Genomic DNA, 25668 nt, shown 5'->3' on the forward strand with positions numbered 1-25668 from the left:
TTAAAAAAATTCATTCTTTGCGTTGGAGTAAAAAGCCACTGCAGTAGGTGTAAAAAATAATTTTTACTAGCCCTTTTAACGAGGATAACCACTTAGAACATAAATTTTAAAAAAATGAATTTTCGAAACTTTTTTTAAATTTTCCTAAAATTTAAAGATGTGGGCCCTTTTTGCTGCATGCCCTTCAGTTACACTATCTTTATTTATTACCACTTTTCTACATTTCTTCACAATTTCTTTTAATTGGAAAACTTTGTGCTTTGTTTGTGATATCCAAAAACTTTCAAATTCGTGGCTGTCATCATAAAGCTTAGCTACTGTCTGCTACACACTACTAGCAATATATCATGAAACTGGCAATTATGGACATGTTGTTCTACTAGAATTGAGTCCAGAACAAATAACCTCCTCATACAGCTTATCGAGGCCTGGCAGCAGACATTTTACAGCAAGGTGTAGTCTTCTAAAAATTCTGCATTCCAGCGCTTTCTCCAATACTTCAGATTTTGTTATCCCTTAAATCTGTCACTTGGTCCTTCTATAAATTCTAAAAATTTTTCTCTTCCCATATTTTGCCTGGGCTTATCTGAACTCCCTAGGAGTGTAATCTTTTGGCCTATGAGTATCATTTATAAAATCTATTTTTTGCAAATGAAAAGAAATTTCTATTAAAGTTTGCCTTGTCAACACATTTACCCCTTTACAAAGCTAAGTCTGTAATCATCACATAAAAATGTTCATACAAAAGTGTACAATGGTCTCAATTAGTGATATCTTATAAAAAAAAGTTTATACATTCCTGCAGAAGTCTTTTCTAAAGCTGGCTACGGAGCAAAATTATTCATCATACAGTTTTTTGCTAATAAATGACTCTTTCTTCAATACAGAGATATTTTATTTAATAAAGTGAAATTAAGAATCAGCGCTCTCCACATGTTTATCATGCAAAAAATATCAAATATGCATGCGTAAAACACACACACACGATATATTTCTAAAGTTGCTGGTGGTTAGGAAGTACAGATTTTAGATCTTTCCAAATGATGGACATTCAGATTTCAGATTTTGTACTGTATATGGTCTCATATATATTTTTGCAAATTCATTTAAAAAAGAAATTTCATATTTAATAACAAATTTTAGTCTTTAAATTTAAAAAATACACAAAACAGCCTTTAAGAACAGAGAAATTATTCATAAGTTAATGAAAATGTTTAATATTTGTATATTACTTGTTATGTAGAGATGAGTAAAAAATCTATACAGTTGAATTTGAGTTTTTAAATTTTGTAATTTAAAAGTACAGAAAAAAGTTCAAAAAGGAAGTAAAAGAACTATATTAGAAAAGTAAAAAGTCTTCACGTCATGGGCTTCTCATGACAACTTTGAATATATATAAGGTTGTGGTTAGTAACAGAATAGTAATTTAAAAAAAAAAAAAAAAATCCTATATACCCTTTAAAACATCCTCCTTTATCCTTCTCTTTTGGAGTTTTCAGATAAAAAATTCATACTTTTAAAAAGTATTATAGGGTGTAGACTACTCCAGATTTGTTTAATATACTATTAATGAATTTTAAAGGAATTTCATTATCTTTTAAAATTTTGGTGAGAATTAATTCCTTCTTTTTGTTTGAAAACAATTCCTTCTTTTTGTGTTTCTATTTCAGTGTAAACTTTTTTAATTCCACTAATTTGGTTAAAAATAGTATTTGCAATAACTTTTAGATATGTTAGAATTCCAATTAATGAGTTTATTAGTAGAAAAATTAAAATCTTTTCATTTATAAAAAAGTTTAATTTCATTTAGTTTATGAATACTTAGATCAAGATAAACTATTTCTGTTTGGTTTTTAAAGGTCTTATTTAGTTTTAGACAATTTGGCTAGATGTTGCTGTTTTCGAAGATATATATATATATAAATGCAGCTCAAAATTATTAACTTTAAGTAATACTTTTAACTCCCCATTTTAATTTGGCTACCTCCTTTTTTATTTTAAATTACTTATAATAATTTTTCTGGATTGTGTCTTTCAAAATTAATATCTTTACATAATCATGCAGGAAAGAGAACAACAAAAATTAGTATATTATTTAAAAAAAATACATCTTCTGAAAACAGCTTACTATACTAATGGCATACCCCTTTAGCAGTTTTACAGGGCATATACCTTTAGCAGTTTTACAGAGCACACACGGATGAAACATATAATTTCACTTAGTATCATTTTGTAATTTGAACAGCAATAGCTAAATTCAAATTTAAAACAAAATTAATTTCATTAATACAGACCTGCCTAAAAACATTCATCATTTCATCCTCTTTATCAATGGACGATGAAGATAGAGAGGCCTTCATATTTTCAGATTTCTCTCCTACTCTTTCGGATTCTGACAGATTGTACCCATCACAGACAATTAAACGGACAGTATCACAAGCTGTGCGCATAGCTGTTATGGCTTCTTGATATGTAGCACCAAGTAGGGAGGTTTCATTGACCTATTTTTAAACAGATTAGTCCTTTTACTTTGAACAGCACATATAACAACTGAATAGTACAGATAATACCAAAATAACCGTATGATTCAAGTTTAAGCACTAGCTATACAAAAATTATTTGTAATAAGAAATACACTATACTTGATATATAATGAATAATGGAAGTTATTGGGGGGTGATAAGGCACAAGAATTAATGTAATGTTTATAAATTTGCAGGACTAGTTTTGAAGGCTTAAGTATATACACTTCTTCATCACTTGCAGAAGTGTATTTGCAATCATCTGCACTTCTGAGGAAGAAGGCTCTACATTTAAGCATTCAAAACTAGTCCTGCAAATTTACGAATACCAATTCTTGTTGCCTTAGCACCTCCAAAAATTCTTATTTGGCATACTATTATATCTAAGAATAATGGTTAAAGAAATCAAATAAAAAAAGGGGGAAGATGCATGTGATTTTTCAAATGATAAACTTTTCAGCTTCATAGATACATAGATAAAAAGTACAACTTGATGGTAAGGTGTTTTTAATCAAAGAAAGGTAACATTTTCCTTAAAATTCATTGCAAATGAAAGTTAAGATTACTTGAATAGCATGCTGCTAAACCAAAAACATTATTTGGCATAAAGCATAGTTGTTTTGGTCATTTAATAGTATAATAATTTTAAATTTATGCATAAACACAGTATTTAAATTAAATTTAAATTATATTTGATACTCAAAAGCTTATATTTGATATTAAAGGCTGGCAAACAATGGCATGCAAGATGATGTTTTTTACAAGTAAATCAAATTACACACTTTTATGCAACAGCCGATAGTTGAGTTAAAAAGTTGTGAATAGATCACAAGTAGCACTACTGTCCCATTGTCTCATTTGTTGTTTTTTAAATAACTCTCAAAAGATGAATGTTTGTACACTGTGCACCACACATGTGTGTTGACAGTTTTGCTGTAGCAGCGTGCGTGGTATTGTCTATCAAGGTACTCTGCAGTATTCTGTTCTTTTTATTTTATTTTATTGATTATCTACTATTATCATTTCACTCTCAAAATCAAATTAGAGGAAAAAAGTAAACCCTGAATGTCATGCTTTTAACGCAGAATGGAGTGGTAATGATTTTGTCATAGAATTAAACATTGTAAGAAAAGTGTACAATATGCATTATCCTTAAACAAATTAATCAGCCAACACAGTATTCAAACCTCATAGAAAATGAATGATCATTAAAACAGGAAATTCAAAACAGAATACGCCATCAATGCAATTTATTTGCAAAAATTAAAAATGAAAATGAAGCAGTAAGTAAAGTCAGCTTATGAACAGCTCATTTATTAGCAGCAAAAGGAAAACAATTTGCCAATGGTAAATTAACTAAATCATGTTTGCTCATGGAAGCCAAAAAAATGTGCCCAGAAGAAGATAGATTGTTTCGATCTGTCAGTGTTTCAGCAAAAACAACTTAATTAGAAGTCTTACTGGAAGCCACATCAAGAGTTTTCACTGGCTCTTGATAAGTCAGTAGATATTACTGATATTGCCCACAGGGTTTGTACACATTTCCTTACATGAAAATTAAGGACTTTTAAGGACCATCAAAGAAAAAAATTAAGGACCTATCAGCAAACAAAAAAATGAATAGAATAAAGCAATTATCCATACAATTGACTCCATGCTTGTAATTTCACTTTAAGAAACTAACAGAAGTGTGTATTATGCACTATTATTAAATTCAATTTAATACTTACCATAAAACAATTTTGAAAATTAAACTAACTCCCTACAAGTTATGAAGTAGATAACATTAAATTACGAACATAATTTCTTGAAAAACATGTATAAGTGTATTTTACACTAATAACAGTCACTATTTTAGAGATTTATATGATTATTATTTAACTTATTTGATATTTATTTAAACACAGTCAACTACTATTATAATCACAATGTAAGAATATTTTGCAGATTAAAATAACTGATTTGAAAACATACAATTTATTTCCTTGGGTTTTTTTTTTTTTTTTTTTTTTTTTTAAGATACTAGAATAATAAACTGGAGAATAAAAGATACAAAACATTTGTGCTCTTTTTAAATCTGAAATCTTTTCAGCTATTTTAACATCTAATTTATTTATGTCTATTTCCTTTTAACTATTCTTCTAAGCTCATTTGCTTTGATAAACAAATCAATGTTCCTGCTGGTCTCAGCTTCATCTGCTAAAGCATCTACTTCTTCATTAATATCTTTAATGTCCCTTTGAAGAAATTTTTTCTTCTGCTTCATATAATCAATTTCTTCCTCAATAATATTTCTTTTCCTCTTAGAATTTTCAGATTTAGTTAAAGACTTTTGTTCTTCTAAATAACGAACTCCACTTCTTGCAGAAGCTGCTGCTGATCTCATTTCTTTATTAATTTCGATATTAAGAACACCTCCAGAAAATTTTATGTAATCAAATACTGTGCGTTGAAAAATGTATGATGAGTCACTTAAATTTTCAATTTCAATTGCTTTATTTACAGAGAAGCCCCTTTCCATAGAGGCCTGTTCATGTGACAAGATGAGAATACTTGTCACAGTGAATACTTGAATAATGAAAATATACATTTTTTACTATATATATATATACAATTTATTTCCTAAACAATATTGATTATTTGATTATATTATCTCCTAAGTTTAATTAAAGTAGAATTATTTTAATAGAGTGAATCCATACTGGTAAGTTATATTTTGAAAGATGTGTAATATATATATATATATATACAGTACAAAGTCCGAGATCCGGACATCCAATATCTGGAATGATCTAAAATCTGGACCTCAAAGCCACCACCAACCAATTTTTAGGGCTTTTTTGAAGGGAAGGAGTTATGCTTTACGCACGCGCATTAAATTTTTTTCCTCATCATAAAAAAACATGTCGGAAATCCCGATTCTTAATCTCAGTTTGGTGCTAAATAAAATGTCTCATTATTGAAGAAATAATTATTTTAGCATAAATTTGTGTGATTAGTAACTTGACTCCATAGCTGCGTATCTGCTTGGCATAATCTCAAACCGAAACATTTGTTAATTTTAAACCAACTAATATTTTATACCCTTCATGCCGAAATCGCGAATCATTATTTATTATATTTTGCTTTCATCACCGCATGTTTATCAACGGATGACAACTTGAGTGATGAATCATGCAGCGACGCCAAATAACAGAGTATTATCCGATTACAGATTTAAGTTTAATGCGCTAAAATGTTGATAAGGGGAGATTTAGCAGAAATTTCTTTCCTTATGCTAAAAATAGATTTTGTTAATGATACTCATAGGACAAATGATTATATTTAGTGCTATTTGAATTAAGAATAACTGATTTGTTATTCACATAAACCCAGAACCAGCGCCAGAGCTCGCATGGCCGCACCAGGCGGCAGAATTTAGCGAAGTTAAACAGAAGTTTTTCATTGCGATGACAATGCCCAATCATCAATCAATTAACGGAGGGCAAAATCTGTAATATGGTTCTAAATCCAGAAAATACAGCTACCGATAGTGAAGAAAGTAACAGAGAGGTTACTGAACGAGAAAAAATTTTGATTGACAAGTTATTCGGAATTCTTGACACAGCAATTGCAGGACTTGAACAATGGAACTTAATAACTGAACAAGAAATGATATGTCTATAGTATTAGTCTAAATTATTAGCAGAGAAAACAAATCAAACAACTCACATTGAAAGAAATGTTTAATAAAGTAAACATATAAATATTAAGCTCTTTTCTTTTGTAAATTTTGATACCCTTTAAATCATAAATGCTTCATTATTTCATAAATCACGATTTCATATTTTCAATTTTATAATTTCTACGTGCCATCTTAGTAGATTTAAAATGATCTAATATCCGGAAAAATCTCAAATCTGGGATCGCCGAAGTCCCGACGAGTCCAGGCCTCGGACTTTGTACTGTATAAATATATATATATACATATAATACGAAATGTATATTTTCAGTTAAACTTCTACCCAATAACTTTAGTAATTCATGAAAGTTAATTTTGTGTCTAGTTAATTCAGGAAAATTAGTTTCAATTAGTTGTTTTCAGCTTTAAAAATATTAAAAAAATTTTAATTAGTTAGTTATTTTCAACTAATAATTGTATCGCTATTAGCAAAAATTATGCATTACTATCAACAACATAGGTTTAAACCAAATACTTAATTGTCTATTGAAGCTTCAAAACGTATTTCCGAACTTCACTTTTTCTCAGCTAGTGTTATCGAATTTGCCCTTGGCGACCTAAAATCGAAATGGAGCCAACAGATTTCCCGCGAAATCGATAACAGACCCTCTGCAGAAATACACTCATAATCCCGATATCCCATACATATAGTATGTGCAAAAGAGAATAAACTCCGTAGAAGGTGATAAAAAATTAATTTATGGCTTAATTGAAACAAACACAGAAATTGAGCTAAGCAAAACCGTGTAAAAACAAATTGAAATGATAAAACGAAACTTAATTTTCATGTGAATTTTCAGCGCTGACTCGCTCATTCTAGAAATTTCAATTTGTTTCAAAGACCACATTTAAGGATTGCCATCCATCAATATCCAGTCTTTGTAGTCAGCTTGATGAAGCCACAGTTTATTGAAAATGCACTTTCCAGGCATCTCGTTCCTATTGGCATCGGAAGGGTTGTGGGCTTCCAGGTTGGGATTGCTCTAGTTTTGACGAATATTTTCAGAATCCCCCCCTTTTTTATTCTCGAGCACCTTCATCATCACTTTCTTCTCTTAAAGAACTTCCGGCTTCACGCTTTCGTCACAATCTGCCTAAATTTATGGATAACACCTGTTTCGAAAGATTGGGTGAATAGCCAATCAGACACCGATACTTTCATTCAGGTAGCTATTTTTTTTTTTTTTTTTTTTTTTTTTTTTAAATCCGCTAACAAATTGGTTAAGAGCTGTGTAATTTTAATTCCATATTCATGAGAAATCGTAATTCACACTTAGAATGGCAATCATTAGAAATGATAAGAAATGTCAAATGAGCAAAATTAAGGACCGTTTATTCATTTTGTCCCAAATTAAGGACTTTTAAGGACCAAAAATCATTTTTGAAAAATTAAGGACTTTTAAGGACCGTACGAACCCTGGCCCAATTATTTATTGTTTGCCCAATTGTTTATTCAAGGGATCAATGCAGAATTTGAGGTGACTGAAAAATTAGTTTCCATGAGTAATCTACATGGAACAACTGCAGATGAAGATATCATCAAGGAAGTTGAGAAAATGCTAACAGAACACAATTTGCAATGGAATCAGTTAAAATGTGTCACAACTGATGGTCGAAAACACGTGTGGAATGAGGAAAGGATGAGTTTGACAAATTTTTAAGGCTTGGAAAGATTCTAAATGTTTAAAACCTCTAGTAATTCACTCTATTGTTCACCAGCAAGCTCTTTGTGGGGAAACACCTCAATCTGTTATTGAACTATGTGTATCAGTAGTAAACTTCACTCACTCCTGTGGACTTAACTGTCACCAGTTTTGTGAATTTTTATTAGAGATTAAAGCTGAATATTCTGACTTGCTTTATCATATAGCTGTTCAAGGCTCAGCAATGGGAAAATTTTCTTGAGATTCTTCGAATTGAGAGATGTCATGGACATTTTTTTAAATGAGAAAAACTGCCCACAACCATTATTATCGAATAGCAAATGGCTACGTAAATTGCTTTTGCCACAGACATTATGGGATATTTCAATGAATTCAATTTAAAATTACAGAGGAAAACAGCACTCTTATGTGACACGCATTCTATTGTAAAGGTATGTCACTAAATATTTGCAATGTCTGAAACACAAATAACATTAAACAAATTTGAACATTTTCCAAGCTGTAGAAAATTTCAAATGTTAGCAAAATCCCCATTGCAAAAAACGTTCACACAGGATGTATTTTCTGAACTTGTACTACAGTTACAACAGTGTTTTGTGGATCTTGACGCAAGTGCAAAAGCTATTTCCATGTTTCAAAATCCATTTGACTGTACAATTAAGGAGCTTTAATCAGACTTTCAAATGGAAGTGACTGATTTACAAAATGATACGTCAAAAATGATCTCAATTTTATAAATATCTTTCAAATGATAAATACACTCGATTAAAATCATATACACAGGGATGAATATCCATATTTGGGGGTATTTAACAATGTGAAAAGACATTTTCAAAAATTAAGTATGTAAAATCTTGATTCAGATCATTATTGACAGATGACCCTTTATTTGCAAACAATTTTAATGACATGAAGTACTAATTTCAAAATCCAATATGATGAAATATTATCTCACAAAATAACTACATTCTTCACATTAGAAACTTGAATATATTTAAGAATGTTTTTTGATACGTGAGTGTAAAATATTTTTTCCTTCTTCTTCCCCCCTTTTTTGGGGGTTAAGTGTTAGTAAAACATGTAAAAATATTACATAAATGTATCACTTTCTAACAAAAAAATTAACTCTCATTAAACTACTCAAAATTAATCCCCTTTATGAGAAAATTACCCACTCACATCTTCATGTTTGCTACTTGGGCCATTCAGCTTAAATTTTTAGCCCTTTCTAAAAAACATTTGCCAACCCCTGCTGTGTATGATTTACTTCACATTTATTTCTCAGCAGACAAACTTTTAACTGATAATAGATGACAAATAATATTCTTTTAAATATAAATTAGGTGCAATTTTTCAATCAATATAACTTTTTACGATCTTTCAATTTAAAACCCCTTCTTGGTCGGATTTTTTTCCGAGTTTCTGACCCAAAAAAGGCATTTTTTTAATTGCTGAAAATTAATATATGTTCTATCCTAAATTTGAAATTGCAAAATATTTTTGACAGTAAGCAGTTTTTGATGGACTACGAGTAGTCAAATATGTCATATACCGTCAACTGATTACCAGTCTTCCCTGCAATTCATCCTATTTTTAAATTTTAAAAAATACAATGTGATACTTTTTTTACTAATTCTATTGTTTTGATGTGTTTAATATAAATATCTACATAAAAATAATTACAGTGGAAACTCGAGATATGAGTTTAATTCGTTCCAGCATTGAGCTATTATAGCGAATTCCTTGTATCCTGAAATAAACTTCCCCATTGAAAATAATGGAAATCCAGTTAATCCGTTCCGCACTCCCAGAAATATCAACATAAAAATCAATTTTTCCAATAAATAACACTGGTAAATAATATAACCGTAGTTTACCTTTATGATAGCTTCTGACATTGAATCCCCTTTTAACTGAGTCTTGTTAATCCACGCCAACAGCAGCTTCTAATATCTTCCAGGAGTTTGAGATGGGTACTTGGAAGTAATGGTAACTTCTTAGGCTACATCAAGTTTCTTAATTTCTTCAGAATAGTGCAAATCGTCGACATCGAAGGGCCGTAAGTCTTCGCCAATTCTGTCACCACCGTTGTTTATCTATGATTTCTTTCTTAATTTCAACAGCCATAGCTTCCTTATTTTTCTTTGCAGCACTATCTGAGGCAACAATCTTCTTGGGAGGCATCATAAAATAATAACTTTCACATTAAATGTAAAAACCAAAAAGCCAATTGACCCACAAGTGCACAAACAGGTAGATCAAACAACACTGAGTGATATGATGAGGGCATTTCCCGAGTCGAGCTGGATCGGGAAATGGCGCCACGCATACTGACACCCTGACTCGTTGCTCATTACTTGAGTCAATGCTTGTATTTGGAGACAAATTTTTCGTTCATACTATCCTCACATCTTGAATTTCTCATACATAGAGGTGCTCATATCTCGAGGTTCCACTGTATTAAAATTACGTAGAAAATGGATTTCCAACCTTACCGTTAAAACAGCTATTTAACCTACCTTGGTCATCGCATCATAAAAACCACATTTATTTTTTTTTTAAAAAAATATTTAATAAAAAAAAAAAGGGCTATAAATATAAAATATATCTCAAATGTTTATTTTAATTGAAATTCTACCAGATATCACGTGGATATTCAATAACAGATATTCAAGGTGGAAAATCTCACTGTGAAAATTGTTAAGAAACATGGACTAATCGCACTGTCAGCAATATTCAGAAATACAAAAATAATAGTTGAATTTAAAGCAAGATATGAGTAGCAACAAATTCAGTTTCAATGGTGGAATTTTTCACTTTGTCACATGCCATGTGACACTGACCTTATGAGTACAAAAATGCCAAACATATACGATGCGAGGCTGACCAAGAAGAGGTTAACTATAAGCTCTTCCACTTCATCTAAATTTATTTTTAAGTATGCTGATTCTCCATATCTGCTAATAACTACTCTAATTCAGATAATTACATAGAATAAAATTTAGTCTCTTAGAAATGCACATTATTGAAAGCCAGTCAGGACAATACCATTTACTGCTTTTAAACATTTAAAAATGAAAAGACATTTTTATATTAGAACTTAATTAATTATATGCTTTTTATTACTGATAAAAGTTATGGATATTTTTCCTCCTCAAAGTAGGCATTTTTTTTCATGCACTTGTATTACAAATTCTTTTTAGGCTTGGATTTGTATTTTCTAAATATTCCTGAACAATCATATAAAGGGTGATATTCCAGAATTATTTGCATACACATTTAACTATGCACTGATTTCATTTTCACTATAACACACATTTCTTTTATCTTCTTACAAATCCCAAATTGTACTTTCTTGATAGTAATTAAGATATTGTTTAGCTTCGTGATTATTTTCTTTTTCTATTTAAAATTTGATTTCAAGATTTCTTTAATGTAGATATTTTTACTAAATTCCAAGAGTCTACACTCTTTCTACAACAGCTTTCTAAATTCAATTGCTTTGGTAAGCAGCTGTTGGAACTTTATGATGAGCATGCAAGCAGAAATTCAAGGATTCGAACATATGAACAACATACCTATTATTTACAGAATCCACACATTGAACATCTTATTTCTCACCAGCACCACATACTACCATATACTTTACTTACCTTGGATAGTACTGCCAACTTGTATTAAAAAAAAAAAAAAAAAAAAAAAAAAAAAAACTTCAAACACTACAAAAAAAGTATCTCCCAAGTAAACAATCGCAGTAAGGGAATGAAAAAAATATCAACATTAAATAAGGTACAATGCATACACAAAATAAATACAATACACAAATATGAATTGCATACATTAATAATTAGTACATAAATCTGAAATAATTATTATATACGCTTGGTCTAGAAAGTTCTCCAGTTTCTCAAATCAAAGCATAATTTCTTTTAAATTACTTTGTTATTGCTGCTAAGGGGTTAGTCTTGATGAAGGTGAATGCTTAAATACAGTCTTTTCTTTTCACTCATGGTGTGCAAATCTGATGTATTGCAGCACAATTTTTGTTTCAGAGCAATGCTAAGATGCATGTGTTGAACATAATGCTGATATTGTATTCTGATAGTCTGTGTTGCTATTGTATTTTGGATTCAATTTGAATTTGAACATCATGTGTTAAACAGCAGTCGAAGCTTATTAAATATTCATTTTTATTTTGCAGCCACAAACAAATTGGTACACTACTCACACTTTTTCAAGAACATTTTCATTTTGAATAGCTCTGTGGTAAAAAGCAAAGCAGCAAGCAGTTTATCTAGGCCAAAGTGTAGTAAACAAGAAATTTGTGTTCAGGATGCAATCTTAATTCAAAATGAGTTAGCTTTATTTTTCAATGCATTTGATTAGGTTAGTAATATTACTGGCTGTTTTAGTTCTATATGCATCACTAGTGTTATGTCAGTAATATGACTTGGATTAGTCTTGAAATGATGCAGTGCAAAAGAAAGGTTACTATTTTTAGAACAGAGAGGGGACAGCTCCAAATTAAAATAAGGCATTAAGGGGTTACTGCTAATTTAAATTGCAATTTATATTTGCACATATTTTATCATTATATATATATGTGTGTATGCAAATGCAAATCACATGAAACACATTTTATTACTTGGTAAAAAATGCAAAACAATTCATTAAAGTATTTTTTTTCTTAAATTTTGATTTAATTCTATATAAAAAAAAATTACTTCAACTATCCTCATGCCTGGTTTCAACCGGCCATCTGAACCAGCAGCCCCATCACTATTCACCTAATGAAATAAAAGATTTTACATATTACATTTACAATTAACAGATGAATGACAATAATAATTTATTCAAGACATAACATAGAATGTACAAACTTAATACTTAAATTTTAGATCACTGTTGAAATGTTAGAGTTCTCAACATAATATGCATAAAATGAATAAATGAAACAAATTTGGTAAATAAATTTATACAGCAAGAAATCCATTTTTATTTCTTTAAGTGACTTGTGATCAGGATGACATAATTAGAAATTAAATATTTAATTACTTTGCTAATAGATATTGAACTAATTATGACGAAAAATCTAGAACTGCAGCTAGATTTGTTGAAAAGGCGAAGGAAGTGGTCTTCGATTCTTACTAATGCAATATTTAAATCAATGAAAAAAAAAATTAGTAAAAGAATATTTGTTTTATAATAATTCTACAACAGAGAGATTTTTTAAAAGCTTGACATTTTTCTCTTATTAGAGAAAACAAAACATTGGTCCTACAAAACACATAGATTAACTTCCTTAGAATATCAAGTGCATGTGACAGTCAATAAAGTGCTACTCCATTACAAGTCAAAACATTTTATTTTTAATAATTAAAACAATCTCATTCAAATACCTCTTTATCATCAAAAAATTCATTCAAGGAGAGCACATTTAAATGATCAAAGAAATAACTAATTCGTTCAAATACCTCTTTTATCATTAAAAAATTCATTCAAGGAGAGTGCATTTAAATGATCAAAATAACTAATTTTGTATTGAATAACAATAAGAAAGCAATTCATTATTGAGGCATCTGAGATGGAATACTTGAAGTCTTAAGAGGTATGCTTTCCTAGAAGATTTTCTGAAAGGAACAGACTTTTGTTCACACTATAAGGCTGAGATTTAAAGCAGTTATTTTTAAAACCTGTTATGACAGGTTTTAAAAATACATTAGCTATATCTACAAATTACTATATCAATTAAAACCATTTGAAGTTATTAATTTCAAGAAAAATTTATATCAGGGTCAATCTGAAGTTTTTGGAGATACACACAGGTTTTTAAAGTCATAATTAAAAAATTTTAGGAGTGTTCAAAGTAGTCTACTCCAGCATGAATGTACTTCTGTAGGAGAATTTTCTAAAGATTAAATGTCTCAAGACATTAATTTCTTGGAAACGATGGAAAAAATGCATTTATAGCCCCATCAATCTCATTTTGGAAATGCAAACAACATCCACACAAGTTTTTTTTAGATTAAAAAACAGCCAAAAGTCACACATAGCTAGATCAGGTGAATAGAGTGGATATTTTATTACTCTGATGTGCTTTGTTCAAAAAACTCATCTTTCAATCTTGCTGAATGAGAAGATGCATTGTAATGGTAAAGCATGAGTCCTCTAACATATCTGTCCTTCCAGCTTGATGGCTTTTGACCAGTCCCGCACTTCTGAAGAAAGCGGCATACATTACTTTTTTCATAGCCCACTGTCTTTTCACCATTGCAATCACCTTCACAGACCCATATTTTACTTTCTTGACACATTGGAATGTCAAAAAAATGGTATGTACATTTCGTCACTAATTACGATTTTAGAAATAAGGCGATGGTCACCACCTTTTAGTAATTTAAGGGTTTCTTTACTGATACTGACAAACTTCTCTTTCTAGTGCTCAGTTAAATTATGGGGAACATAATGGCAGATAGCTTTTGCATATGCAATTCTTCCGGTTTCATTTAGTATCTTTTTGAGTGTTCTTCATCCTGAAGAGAGTTGCAACCTCTGCAAAATTCCATAAACAATCTGAATACAGTAGAAGAAGATGGATCTTCATTTTGAAATGCTAATTGTATACATTGAATGCATCCTTCTTGATTTAATTCGAATTTACAATCATAGAGAATTATAGCACGCCTTCTGCCTAAAATATATTCTGTGCTTAACTACTTGCAATTGGCCAATAAAAAATTATCTGCTAGGCTAAAATAGTTCATACTTTTTAATCCACACATTATTTTTTTTGCCACTTATTGTTTGCACACATCTCAAAAATTTCAGCGTGACATCCAAATACTGATGGATAATATACTCTTGAATTTATTTTCCTTACCCATGAAATGAATATCCCTTCATCTTCAGAATCATTTGGATTCCCACTTTGTCCACCAACTCCTCCTTTGATACCCATTCCAAGTTTTTCTCCTGGATGCTTATTTATAATAATTTCCTATAAAAAAAAGCATCATCCATATTAATACAAAATCTAATTATTAGAGCACAACATTAATACAACAATATTTTAATTTTCATTTAGAATTTGATTGCATTAGCTACCTAATATTTAAATTTACTACCCACTTTTGTATTCCCATGGAAACACAATGAATAAAACCATTGCTTCAAAATTAATTTTTGACAAGGAATGGGATGACTTATATCTTATGTATTAATATGATGTTCTTTTAGATAACAAGATGCCAGACAATATTAAGCTATGGACAAGTAAAATTATTTACATAAGATATCCAAACTAGTTTACTTTCATTTAGACTGCTCTCGCAGCAAACCCAAATGATACTTATTACACAAAATTACACATAAAATAGCTACATTAAAATAATTATGATTATACATATTTTTAGAATAAAAGAAGTACTTGATTCTAATATGATGAAAGCTAAATAAATTAATGAAAATTATAGGGTTGGTTATTTGAAAGATGACTATAAATATATGCTACTGCTACTATAATTTACTTCTCAAATAAACACATACTGATTTAAAAAAAGAAGGAAAAAAAAGCGGGGGGATGCTATTTGTTAAGTAAAAGGGACAGAATGATATGAAAGGTTTTAAATAGCTTCTTCAATTCACTAATAAAAAAAAACTGTTCAATCTAAAATTTAAAAAACAATTAAGTTAAAGGACAATTAAGTTATCTGCATATAGCTTGGGAATCAAGATTTGATGATTACTTTTAGGATTCTCAGTTGCAGTATTTTGCTATATTTCCTTGCTATCTTCGATACAAAATATGGAAATTTATTAATTTGTTATGAACTATAAACTGGTACTATGTGAATCAATGATTTGGGAAAACTGTGACTGAAACTTGTGTGTATATAACAAATGAACAAAAGAAGGAACAAAAAGTTTTTGCTCATCAATGATTAGTGATACATATTAATAACTTAATAATCCAACAACAAACCATATTATATGCATATAATCAAATCAGTCTGAAATGTATTATTTAAATACAATAAATGAAGAAATTTAAATACAATAAATGAAGCAATTGTTAAAATATAAGCAATAGCAAAAAGAAATACTACAAGAGGTATAAAAGTTTTTCTCTGAAACTTGTTAAAAGAATGATCTTAGTTACATATCCCAGTTATATGAAAAACAAGAAAAAAGAAATTGTACTTACAGTGAAAGAAGCAACTGTAACAGGGTGCAAAAAATAGAAGAGATTCAGCATGCACCATCACCATGAATACTCAAGAAATAGAAAAATATTAGTTAAATGCAAAATTCTTTTCTGCCCATAGAATTTTTTACACTTTTATTTCTAATAATAAACAAAGTAAAATACTCTCTCAGAAATTCAGTAACCTGTGCATTCAATGTTTAAATTTATTTAAGATAAAATTTTACAACAGAAAGTTTATCCCCCAAATTAGAAGACCTTTTAAAAGTCTACACATGAGACTTTATTCAATGGATATTTACACATTTATTAATTTAATTAACTATATTAAACTTCCAATTTTTAGAAAATATGTTAGTCAAACTCTCTGCAGTTTAAAAGATATTTTATTTCTGCTTCTTATCATGAGTCATATACTAGGATTGAAAATTTAACAGTGAACCCAATGTTAAACATACATACCGATTCATTAACAGTTTATAGCATTTATTAACATTATCTGCTTATATTTACTAGTATTGCCGATACACTTTTCCATAGTATAGGAACTTTAAAATGACACCAGCAGCCATTATTTGTTAATATCAAGAATAGAGAAAGGCATGGAATTCCTGCATAATATCGAGAACTATTTAGAAATAAAAGCCTTATTTTTTTTTTAATTAGGGAATAACTAAAGGGATAATATCTGAAGTAAAGAGTGATGCAATCTTTTCCAATTTCATCTTGTTAACATAAGTATAAGAAAAATGTGCATTTTCACGAAAGATAACAAGTAAAGTAGTTCAAAAGTGATTTCATTTCTGGTGTAGAACTTCATGGAGCTTGCAAGAATTGTGCATAGTTGCAGCAATAACAGGCTATCTATTGGATACTTCATAAATATGAATCACAATGTAGCAATCTAAAAAACAATAAATATCAACCTGTCAGCACATGATATATGCTATACTAGTTACATAAGTAAACTCATGACAACTTAAAATTAACCAACCACCAGCATATCAGACATGGCAATTAGGTATCTATCTGCCATGATGCACTGCTGGACTGGACTTCATTGCTTATTTTCTCAGATCTGCATTTCAATCTGTTCACCCACTTTCTGACATAATTGAATGGTCTAGGACTTAAAGGAATATTCCTTTGATATATTTCTTTGAGGTCTGGATGAGTTTTAATTTTTACCCACAAACTTTGCTCGAATTTGAACACTGCTGCTACTATTCTGCACCGACTGCACAATATTTAAACATGCTGACAGACAGTATACCAAAAATGACTGAAGGGGTCAAACTTGTATGCCAAGTCAAAATCTCACATGCCACTATATTCTTTCTATACTGCTATGATCACTATTAAATTTCCAAACTTTAAGTATATTGTAATGTAATAATGTAGTAGTTAGCACATTCCAAACAGAAGTTGTACATGAAATACCATCTTTTATTTAATAGAATAGTTTATTTAGTTACTAAATACATTTGTCAAAAATCAGGAAATTGCAAAACGATGAAACAGGTACTTGCTTAACCGTTTGATTGCTAAGCGGCGCAAAAGCGCTGTGTTCATCTTCGTGGATGTGAATGTAGTCTGACCTCACGCATACTTTGTAACACAAGTGCATTTTAAAATAACTAACTGCATCACGGTTTTCGAGACAAATGAACGCAGTGCTTTTGCACCACGTAGCAGTCAAAAGGTTAAATTTGAAGCATAAAAATCTACATGCTTCTGAAGCAATCACATGAGCAAAAAAAAAGTATTTGTGGAATAATTTTAAAATCGCTTTACTTTGCTATGAAGGGACAAAAGTATCATTTCACTATTACTGATTATGAAAAGTTTTGATATGATTACCAATGGATAATTAATTTTAAATTTTCATAATATGTAAGAATTATGTAGTATACATAGTATAATTATGACTTATGTAGAATAATAATGAATTATGCACTATAATTATGAATTATGCACTATAATTATGAATTTAGATATACTTCTCAGAAAAATAACTATTTTTAGAACAGGAAATGAAACTTTAATAGTTCTTAACATCTTCCTTTTAATATAATTATTTACTCTTTCTGCTCTAAAAACAGTAATGTATGCTCATATTTAATCTATCTGAAGTGTGTCATTTTAAAATTGATAGATGCAATACGATTCTTATAAAACATTGATGACACCCAACTTAATACAATGGTGGGAAAGCATAACAGTAATTTCTATCTAAGGATATTACTTTTCTTAACTTTAAAAACTAATCAAATTAATACTATTAGAGCTTTCTCTATTAATTAAATAGCTTAATTAGCTATAATTTGAATACTCTCATTCATCTCACTTTTAACTTCAGCTTGTAGTTAATACGCCAAGCAACATGATCATATTTCATGTAAAACGCTTATGATGCACATATGTAATCTATACAAATAAGTAACTATCTATACTTTCACATCTTCCAAAATAAGCTTCAAATAACAAGAAGTTGTAAAGTTCATGACTGCCTTATCCATGAAACAAATCTCCAATTAGCACCTTTGAGTAATTATATTAAATTAAACATGCTATTTATATATAGTACTTTTATTGACAATGGCCATAAAAATATTCCTTTAAATTTCTCCTTCTTGCTCTAAAAATACTAACTAGCTCACAAATTAATCTTACTAACATGTGTGCTTCTACATTAATAATAAATATTTATGTAATGTTGCTGATGCACAAAACAACAGAAATGGGCGAAATCTTTAAATGAATACAGAACAGTTAAATACAGATTAAAAGAATAAAAATAAAAGCACATTTCCCCCTAAATTCTTTATTTTTAAAATCACACAAATAATTAAACGTATCTATTTATTAATAATACATCCCTATAAAACAAATTCATTACTTCTTTTGAGGTTCTTGAAATACTCAAACAAATGACAAAATCTGATATTTAAAAAATATATTTTCATAAGTTTTAGAAAAAATTCACTGCCATTCTTGATAAAACACTATCTTCCCCCCCTTTTTAAATATATTTATAATAGATATCGGTACAGGCAAATATAGTCTGATTATTGCACACACAACAAGGAACCAAATGGTCATGAGCAATTCCTGCAGATTCATTTGGGAAATATGGTGGATGGATGTAAAATATTTTTTCTATTCTTATTTTGTACAAAAATTAAGTAGGCAGTTTCCTTTTTTAAGTAATATAAGCTGATACTCTCATTCTGCAGATCATCATACATAATTAACTGTTCAATTACATTGTGTTCAACTTTGGGCATTTATATATTTATTCATGTTCCTTAAAATTCAGTTTTGTTATATTATGTTATTATAATTAAGCTATAATAAATAAAATAATTTTTAATTACTGTTTTAACTAATTGTAAGTACAAAAGACTCTCTTGAACCACAGAACAGTTCTTTGAATTTCAGTGGTCGTATTTTTAAAACAAGCAATGATATTGTTCATATAAAATTTATATACTTAAAAAAATTTTGTTTCAGGTTGCAAATGAATATGAATTTTAGTGATTAATTCTGTGAATATCAGCCAAAAGCACAAAAAGCAGATGATGTCGGGATGTCCAGGGAGACTCGCCCGTAGTAGTAAATTCTCTGTGCTTGGCAAATGAAGGACTTTCATGTGACCCCTTCTCTGAAGTTATTTAATTAGTACCTCTTCTAATCAACCCTAGATGTTTTGGCAGAATACCAGACAAAGTTGCAGAATGATGGTCAAACTACAACTCGACATTTTATAAAACTCCTCCTACAAAGCTAAACACCTTACTGTTTTAAAATGTTATTGCCTCCCTCCATTAGTTGCGCTTTAATAAGATCTTTAAAACAACACTCTCAAATATCATTCAGATGTGTTTTCCCAAATAATTTGAATTTTGAAGAAATAAAAAGGTGCTTCATTTCTATCTGAAGAAGAAAAATGTTAGTTTTAAGCTATTTCAGGTTAATGCATGTAGAAAGCCAAAGATGCATGCATATTAGTATATCTGAATGCAGTTTCCAGTAAACTGTATGTGTCAATATATATCACTATTTCATATATTGACGAACTTATGCCTTTAAGAAAGAAAATAAGTAAATATATTATACATTTAAAAAAATAAATATTTTTAAAAAGATTACTAATAAATTATACTTTTTCCAAGAAATAAAGATATACTTTTTTACCACTAATATTTACATTCTCTATATCAAAACATTACTACATTTTAATGAAAAATCTTAAACAACAGCCAAATGAACCAAGAGTTCAAAATGAATGCAAATATTTTATAAATGTTTCATTCTTTTCTTTTCCTGCTGCCTAAAATTTAACTTTTAAATTTCATTCAATAGCAATTAAAATCTCAATCTAACATTTTTATGAAAATTAAGTACATGAGCAGAGTTTTATGTAATAAGATTTTACCTTATAATTAATATTGTATTCATTCCAGAATTATTTAATATTAACTAGATAAACATGTGCATTTACTTATAATAAAAGAAAATGAAAATTCAGTAACATAGCTTTAAAATATAAAATTACAAATAAGTAAAACTGGACTGTATCAAAATGATCAATTGAACTGAATGGTTTATGAAATAAAATTATAATACAAAAATGCATTTAACTTTCGTCAAATTGAATCATGATGCAACAAGCATACAACGATACAGTTATTACATAACATATGCATGGAAATAATAAAATGCAAGGGAGGGACATTTCATGCAAGGTACTAACAATCCTCTACAAAATGAAAACAGACTGTTACAATTATAGTATAACATTTGAAACAAACACTGAACTTCAAAAGCTTAGAACCATTTAATACTTTTATGTTTCTTCAGAAACATCACAACAAGTATAAAACAAATTGTGATGAATTGGTATATTGAATTTTCTTTTAACTTCACCAAAATTTCAGTTAATATTTTTTTCCACATAAAAAGATACTTTCATTATTTCTATTTTTAATACTCCAAATAAAATAGTTGGATGATTTTGACAGTTAATATTAAAATTTAGTCTTTTCCAAATTAGTCATGGAAGATGATAACTAAAATGAAATACAAAGCATGTTTATGCCACAGAACACTTTAATAAAAATAAAACAAACTGTCAGTTTAATTTTAATAACAACTTAACAATACAAATTGCTGGCAGAAAAAGAGTAATATACATGCAATAAAATACAACACACAATGCTAGCAATTTATTTACACAATATGGATTTCATGCATTTCCCTTACAATCGGACTACAAAAAATAAATTACAAAGATATTAAGCTAATGAAGTTCCATTGTATATAAACATGCTCTACAGCAGATGCTCAGTTAAGACACAGAAAAACAAACATATAATGATAAACAAAATTCATTACACACTTTACATTAAAAAAAAAAAAAAAAAAAAAAAAAACTTGCAGATATACATACAAAAAGCATGCAAAATATAGATTAATAAATATAACTAAAATCAAAATTAAGCTATATACTTAAATTATCCTCCAAAAATTGACAGGTGATAATTTTTTTTAACAAAAGATTTCAAAAGTTCTGTTTTTTGAAAGATGTGATAAAATTTATGACTTTAATTTAAGGCCTGAAGTTGTGACTTAACTAAAAATAAGGCCTGTATATAGAAACTAAACACTTTTTTGTTCCAAATTACAATAAGAATTAATTAAAACCACAAACATACTTTAATTCAAATACTCAAATTTTTAAATATACAGAAAAATCTAGAATTTCAAAATAACTGCACCTGAAAAAACATAGCCACAGCAAAAATAATACAGATATACTGCAAACTACTGCATGTTGACATAGCTTTGTCCTTAAATGCTTGAAAAATAAGCAACCATTTAGAGGAGATAGTAAAAACCTTATTCCACACACAATGTGTTTACTCTTGAAACTTTAGGCAATTAAGTCCAGAATCCAGAACATGTTCACAATAAATCTTTCAACAAGTTTAATTTGGCATTATTGACCAATAAGAACCCATCTCAGTAATTTAAGATTAAGAAGTAATATTTTGAGAAAATAAAATTATTTTTGTCAAGTTACTGAAATGCAAGTAAATTGCATAATTTATATCGCTTTAAAAAATGCAGCAAATATCAAAGAAAAATATTGATAATAGTACTTTTCAAAGCCAACAGGGTAATATTTTTTTTTTTTAAATCATTTCTGCAGATATAAAGTGTTAATTTATATTAAAACTTTAATCACTATTCTATGCAATTCAAGGCACATAACTGCAAACACAGCATCTATCAGCCTATTAGCTGATAGAATTGTAATAAATATAACAAAAATTACTAAGATTTGTAAAGAGAAATAGACATCCATTTCCGAACACAGAAACCAGAAGAACTAGAAGCAATACCTGGAACAAATATCGTAGTGGATGAAATATCCAAATTAGAAATCTCTTAATTTTTGCAAAGTGATTTAAGATATATAAAATATCTAGATCAGTAGATTAACTGGATGTATGCTCAGTAAATTAATTACAACTATAATAAAGTTATACACTTAAGAAATTTATCTAGCTATATCTAATATTTTGAAATATAAAAGTGACAAAAGAATATATCCTCTTATTAAAATATCAAATGGAAATATAAACCAGTAATCAAAAACACAAAAACGAAGACATTTAATTATATATGACTGATTGACTGAAATTTTACATAATGTTCTTAATGAAAGTAAATCACTGTTCTCAGAATTCTTCATTTTCTATTGACTATGAAATAATAAAATTTCTTAAATGAATGAATTAGTAAAGATTATTCACAGGCAAAATTATACAAATGTTTTGATGCAACAACTGTTTTAAAATAAAAATTTACCATGAGAACAAAATAATTCAAATAAAGATTAGGACAAATTTAAAAGACACAAAAAACAACTAAGAGGGCCTGACCTTTTTTTTATTTGTCATAAAAGTCACAAAGATCTATAAACATTCAAGTGAAATACAATAGAATTAATGATATTTACAAATGAATTAGTACCAAGTTTTCATATTAAATATAGTGTACAATATGCAAATTTTGTTCTTGCTTGTGCACATACAATAAATTTACAAAGTATGTCTCAACAATGTTTTCTCATCTCTCACACATAAATAAAATAAATAACATATGACACAAGATGCAATGTACAAACACTTGGACCCAATACTCTACAAAACACCCTGGGAAAAGAAATCTCTTTTATCAAACCGTAGGAATATGAACAGTATTATACAGAAAAATTCAGTTCTAGAGAACAAGGTAAATATTTAATATAAAGACAGCACATTCTATTAGATGACACAAAATAAATTCTAGAACAGAACTTGCATTTATTGCATATAATACACATCAAAGAAACTGATATCACTAGATGACTGGAAACAATGAAAATAATACAAATAAAAAATATACAAGTCTGAAAATATTTTAATGTTTTTCTATGCATTTGTTAATGTCAGGCAGATATTTAATGGTTCTATTAGCTTACAAAAAGCTTTACAACTAAAAATTTTTATCAGTAGTCATATAGTATGCAAAAATTATAAACATACCAAGACAAAAGAAAAGGAGGGGAAAATACCTATTGGACATTATCAAACATAACCTTTAGGTCTATACAGTAAAAACTAAAAAGATTCCAAGCACCTGAACATAATACTGACAGCATGACAAATAACAAGCAAACAACCAAAAAATATCTGAAGTATTTGTAAAAATATAGAACAAATATGCTAGTTGCAAAGCTTTCTCATTGACTATATTTAAATCTAATACTGTTAAATAAAATTAAGCTATACATACAGCTCTCATATTAATTCATGGAGAATAAATAATAATTACTATAAACTACAAAAATTATTTTAATTTAGTTAATTATACTGAGATATGCTAAGTTAATCATGCAAAAGATAATGCAAAAATGTGATCATAAAGCTATAATTAATATATCAACAAAATTTTGCACTGTACTTCATTAAGGATTAAAATTATTTGATTTCAGTAAAGCATGCAAGGGCTATCTGCCTACTTGTTCTTCATTAAATACACTTGCAAGTAAACAATAAAGCTGTAAAGTAACAGCTTTAACAGCTTAACCTATCATTAGAATAATTTCAATAAAATTAATAAATCAATGTGCAAATTTCATATCGCGAATACTCCGATTTTTAAAGATGTTAGCTCTATTAATTAGAAACAGTAAAAATATGAACAATTAAAATAATTTAAGGAAACATTCAAAGATGGAGGGTTAGAAATACACAGTTGCCTTGATTACTTTATATCATTGCAGCTTAGTAATATATATATACAATAAATCAAGACAAATTTAATCATGTGATAGATTTATATTTATAACAAAATCAAAACTTGAACCAAATATTCATTTGCAAAAGGAAAAACAAATACCAATACTAAAACAATATCTTTTTCAAACTTCATTTAATACCATTTGAACCAAATTTCTTTACTTGCTTCAACATTTTACCGTAAGTGTGCCATTTAATTACCAAAATACTTTAAAAAATCAAACATAATTCACTGCCTTCAAACTGTTTCACTAAAAACTTGAAATAAATAATAAAAAAAAAAAAAAAAAAAAAGGTGCAAGATGAAAGAAAAACTACTTAGAGAGAAAAAAAAATCCTGAATTTTAAAAGCACTTAGTAAACTTATATGCATACTCAGGGTCAGTACTAGGTATTTTGCTACTCCGCCAGATCTAAATTCTGCTACCCAGTGTGTCCTCTAAACTAAAAAAATTTGCCCATCCCTATATTTTTCCTTTCAATGTGTTTCTAAATTCTAAAAATTTTGCCCCATCCACCCAAATTCTCCCACCTGGTACCGTTTGGTTCATCCCTGTAGTCGGATAGCGATGCACTCACTCACTCACTCAACCGAAAAATGTAGTACTCTTTCTAATATTCCTAAAGTTAAATCGTCGGTAACAAGAGAAAATTCGCCGCAGCAAAAATCAACTGCAAAGTCTTTAAAATCATCTGCACAACAAAAAAATGAAACAAAAAAACCAAGATTTACAAGTCAAAAAGTTAATAAAACATAATGTTCATCAGCTTTAGCAGATGCATGTGACTCAACGTGAAACAATATGTAGATCCCTTTTGGAAAATTATTTAGCAGGAGATAAATAGAAACACATCGTAAACTTTGATGAAACATGAGTTTACCTAAATGACTGCAAGAAAATGAGGTCTATTAGTTTTAAAAGCAAAGAGAAAAAGTTGTAGAAATCTGGTTTTGTCGATGCAAAGAAACTTTCAGTAAGGGTTTCATTATTTCGTAACTGTATACGCAACTGATACAGTTGCACTGGCGCCATTCGGGCCCTGGCAATGGCTTTGTGCATACTTCCAGGCCTGCAAAATTTTGATTTGATTATTTACTACAGCTGCATTGAGCATGCACACATTACACAATGTTTAACAGACCCCCCCCCCAAAAAAAACCTAAAATTAATTCCCTTTTCTTCTGTTTAAGAACTGTAAAATACAT

General features: G+C 29.0%; 1 protein-coding gene across 2 annotated transcripts in view; it reads right to left on the reverse strand.

Annotated features, from left to right (window-relative positions):
• Positions 1 to 25668, reverse strand: part of LOC118200448 (protein scribble homolog) — a 187756-nt gene that overhangs the window by 38224 nt on the left and 123864 nt on the right. For both annotated transcript variants that reach the window (XM_085811973.1, XM_085811972.1), the window contains exons 27-29: positions 14788 to 14904; positions 12632 to 12694; positions 2295 to 2501 (exon numbers count right to left, since the gene is read on the reverse strand). In XM_085811973.1, the coding sequence (XP_085668099.1) occupies positions 2295 to 2501; positions 12632 to 12694; positions 14788 to 14904 (387 nt within the window). The remainder of the gene's footprint in view (positions 1 to 2294; positions 2502 to 12631; positions 12695 to 14787; positions 14905 to 25668) is intronic.

This window comes from Stegodyphus dumicola, chromosome 2 (assembly GCF_044657685.1).
Source record: "Stegodyphus dumicola isolate Sdum_Otavi_A_Nest chromosome 2, ASM4465768v1".
Classification (NCBI taxonomy): Eukaryota; Metazoa; Arthropoda; class Arachnida; order Araneae; family Eresidae; genus Stegodyphus; species Stegodyphus dumicola.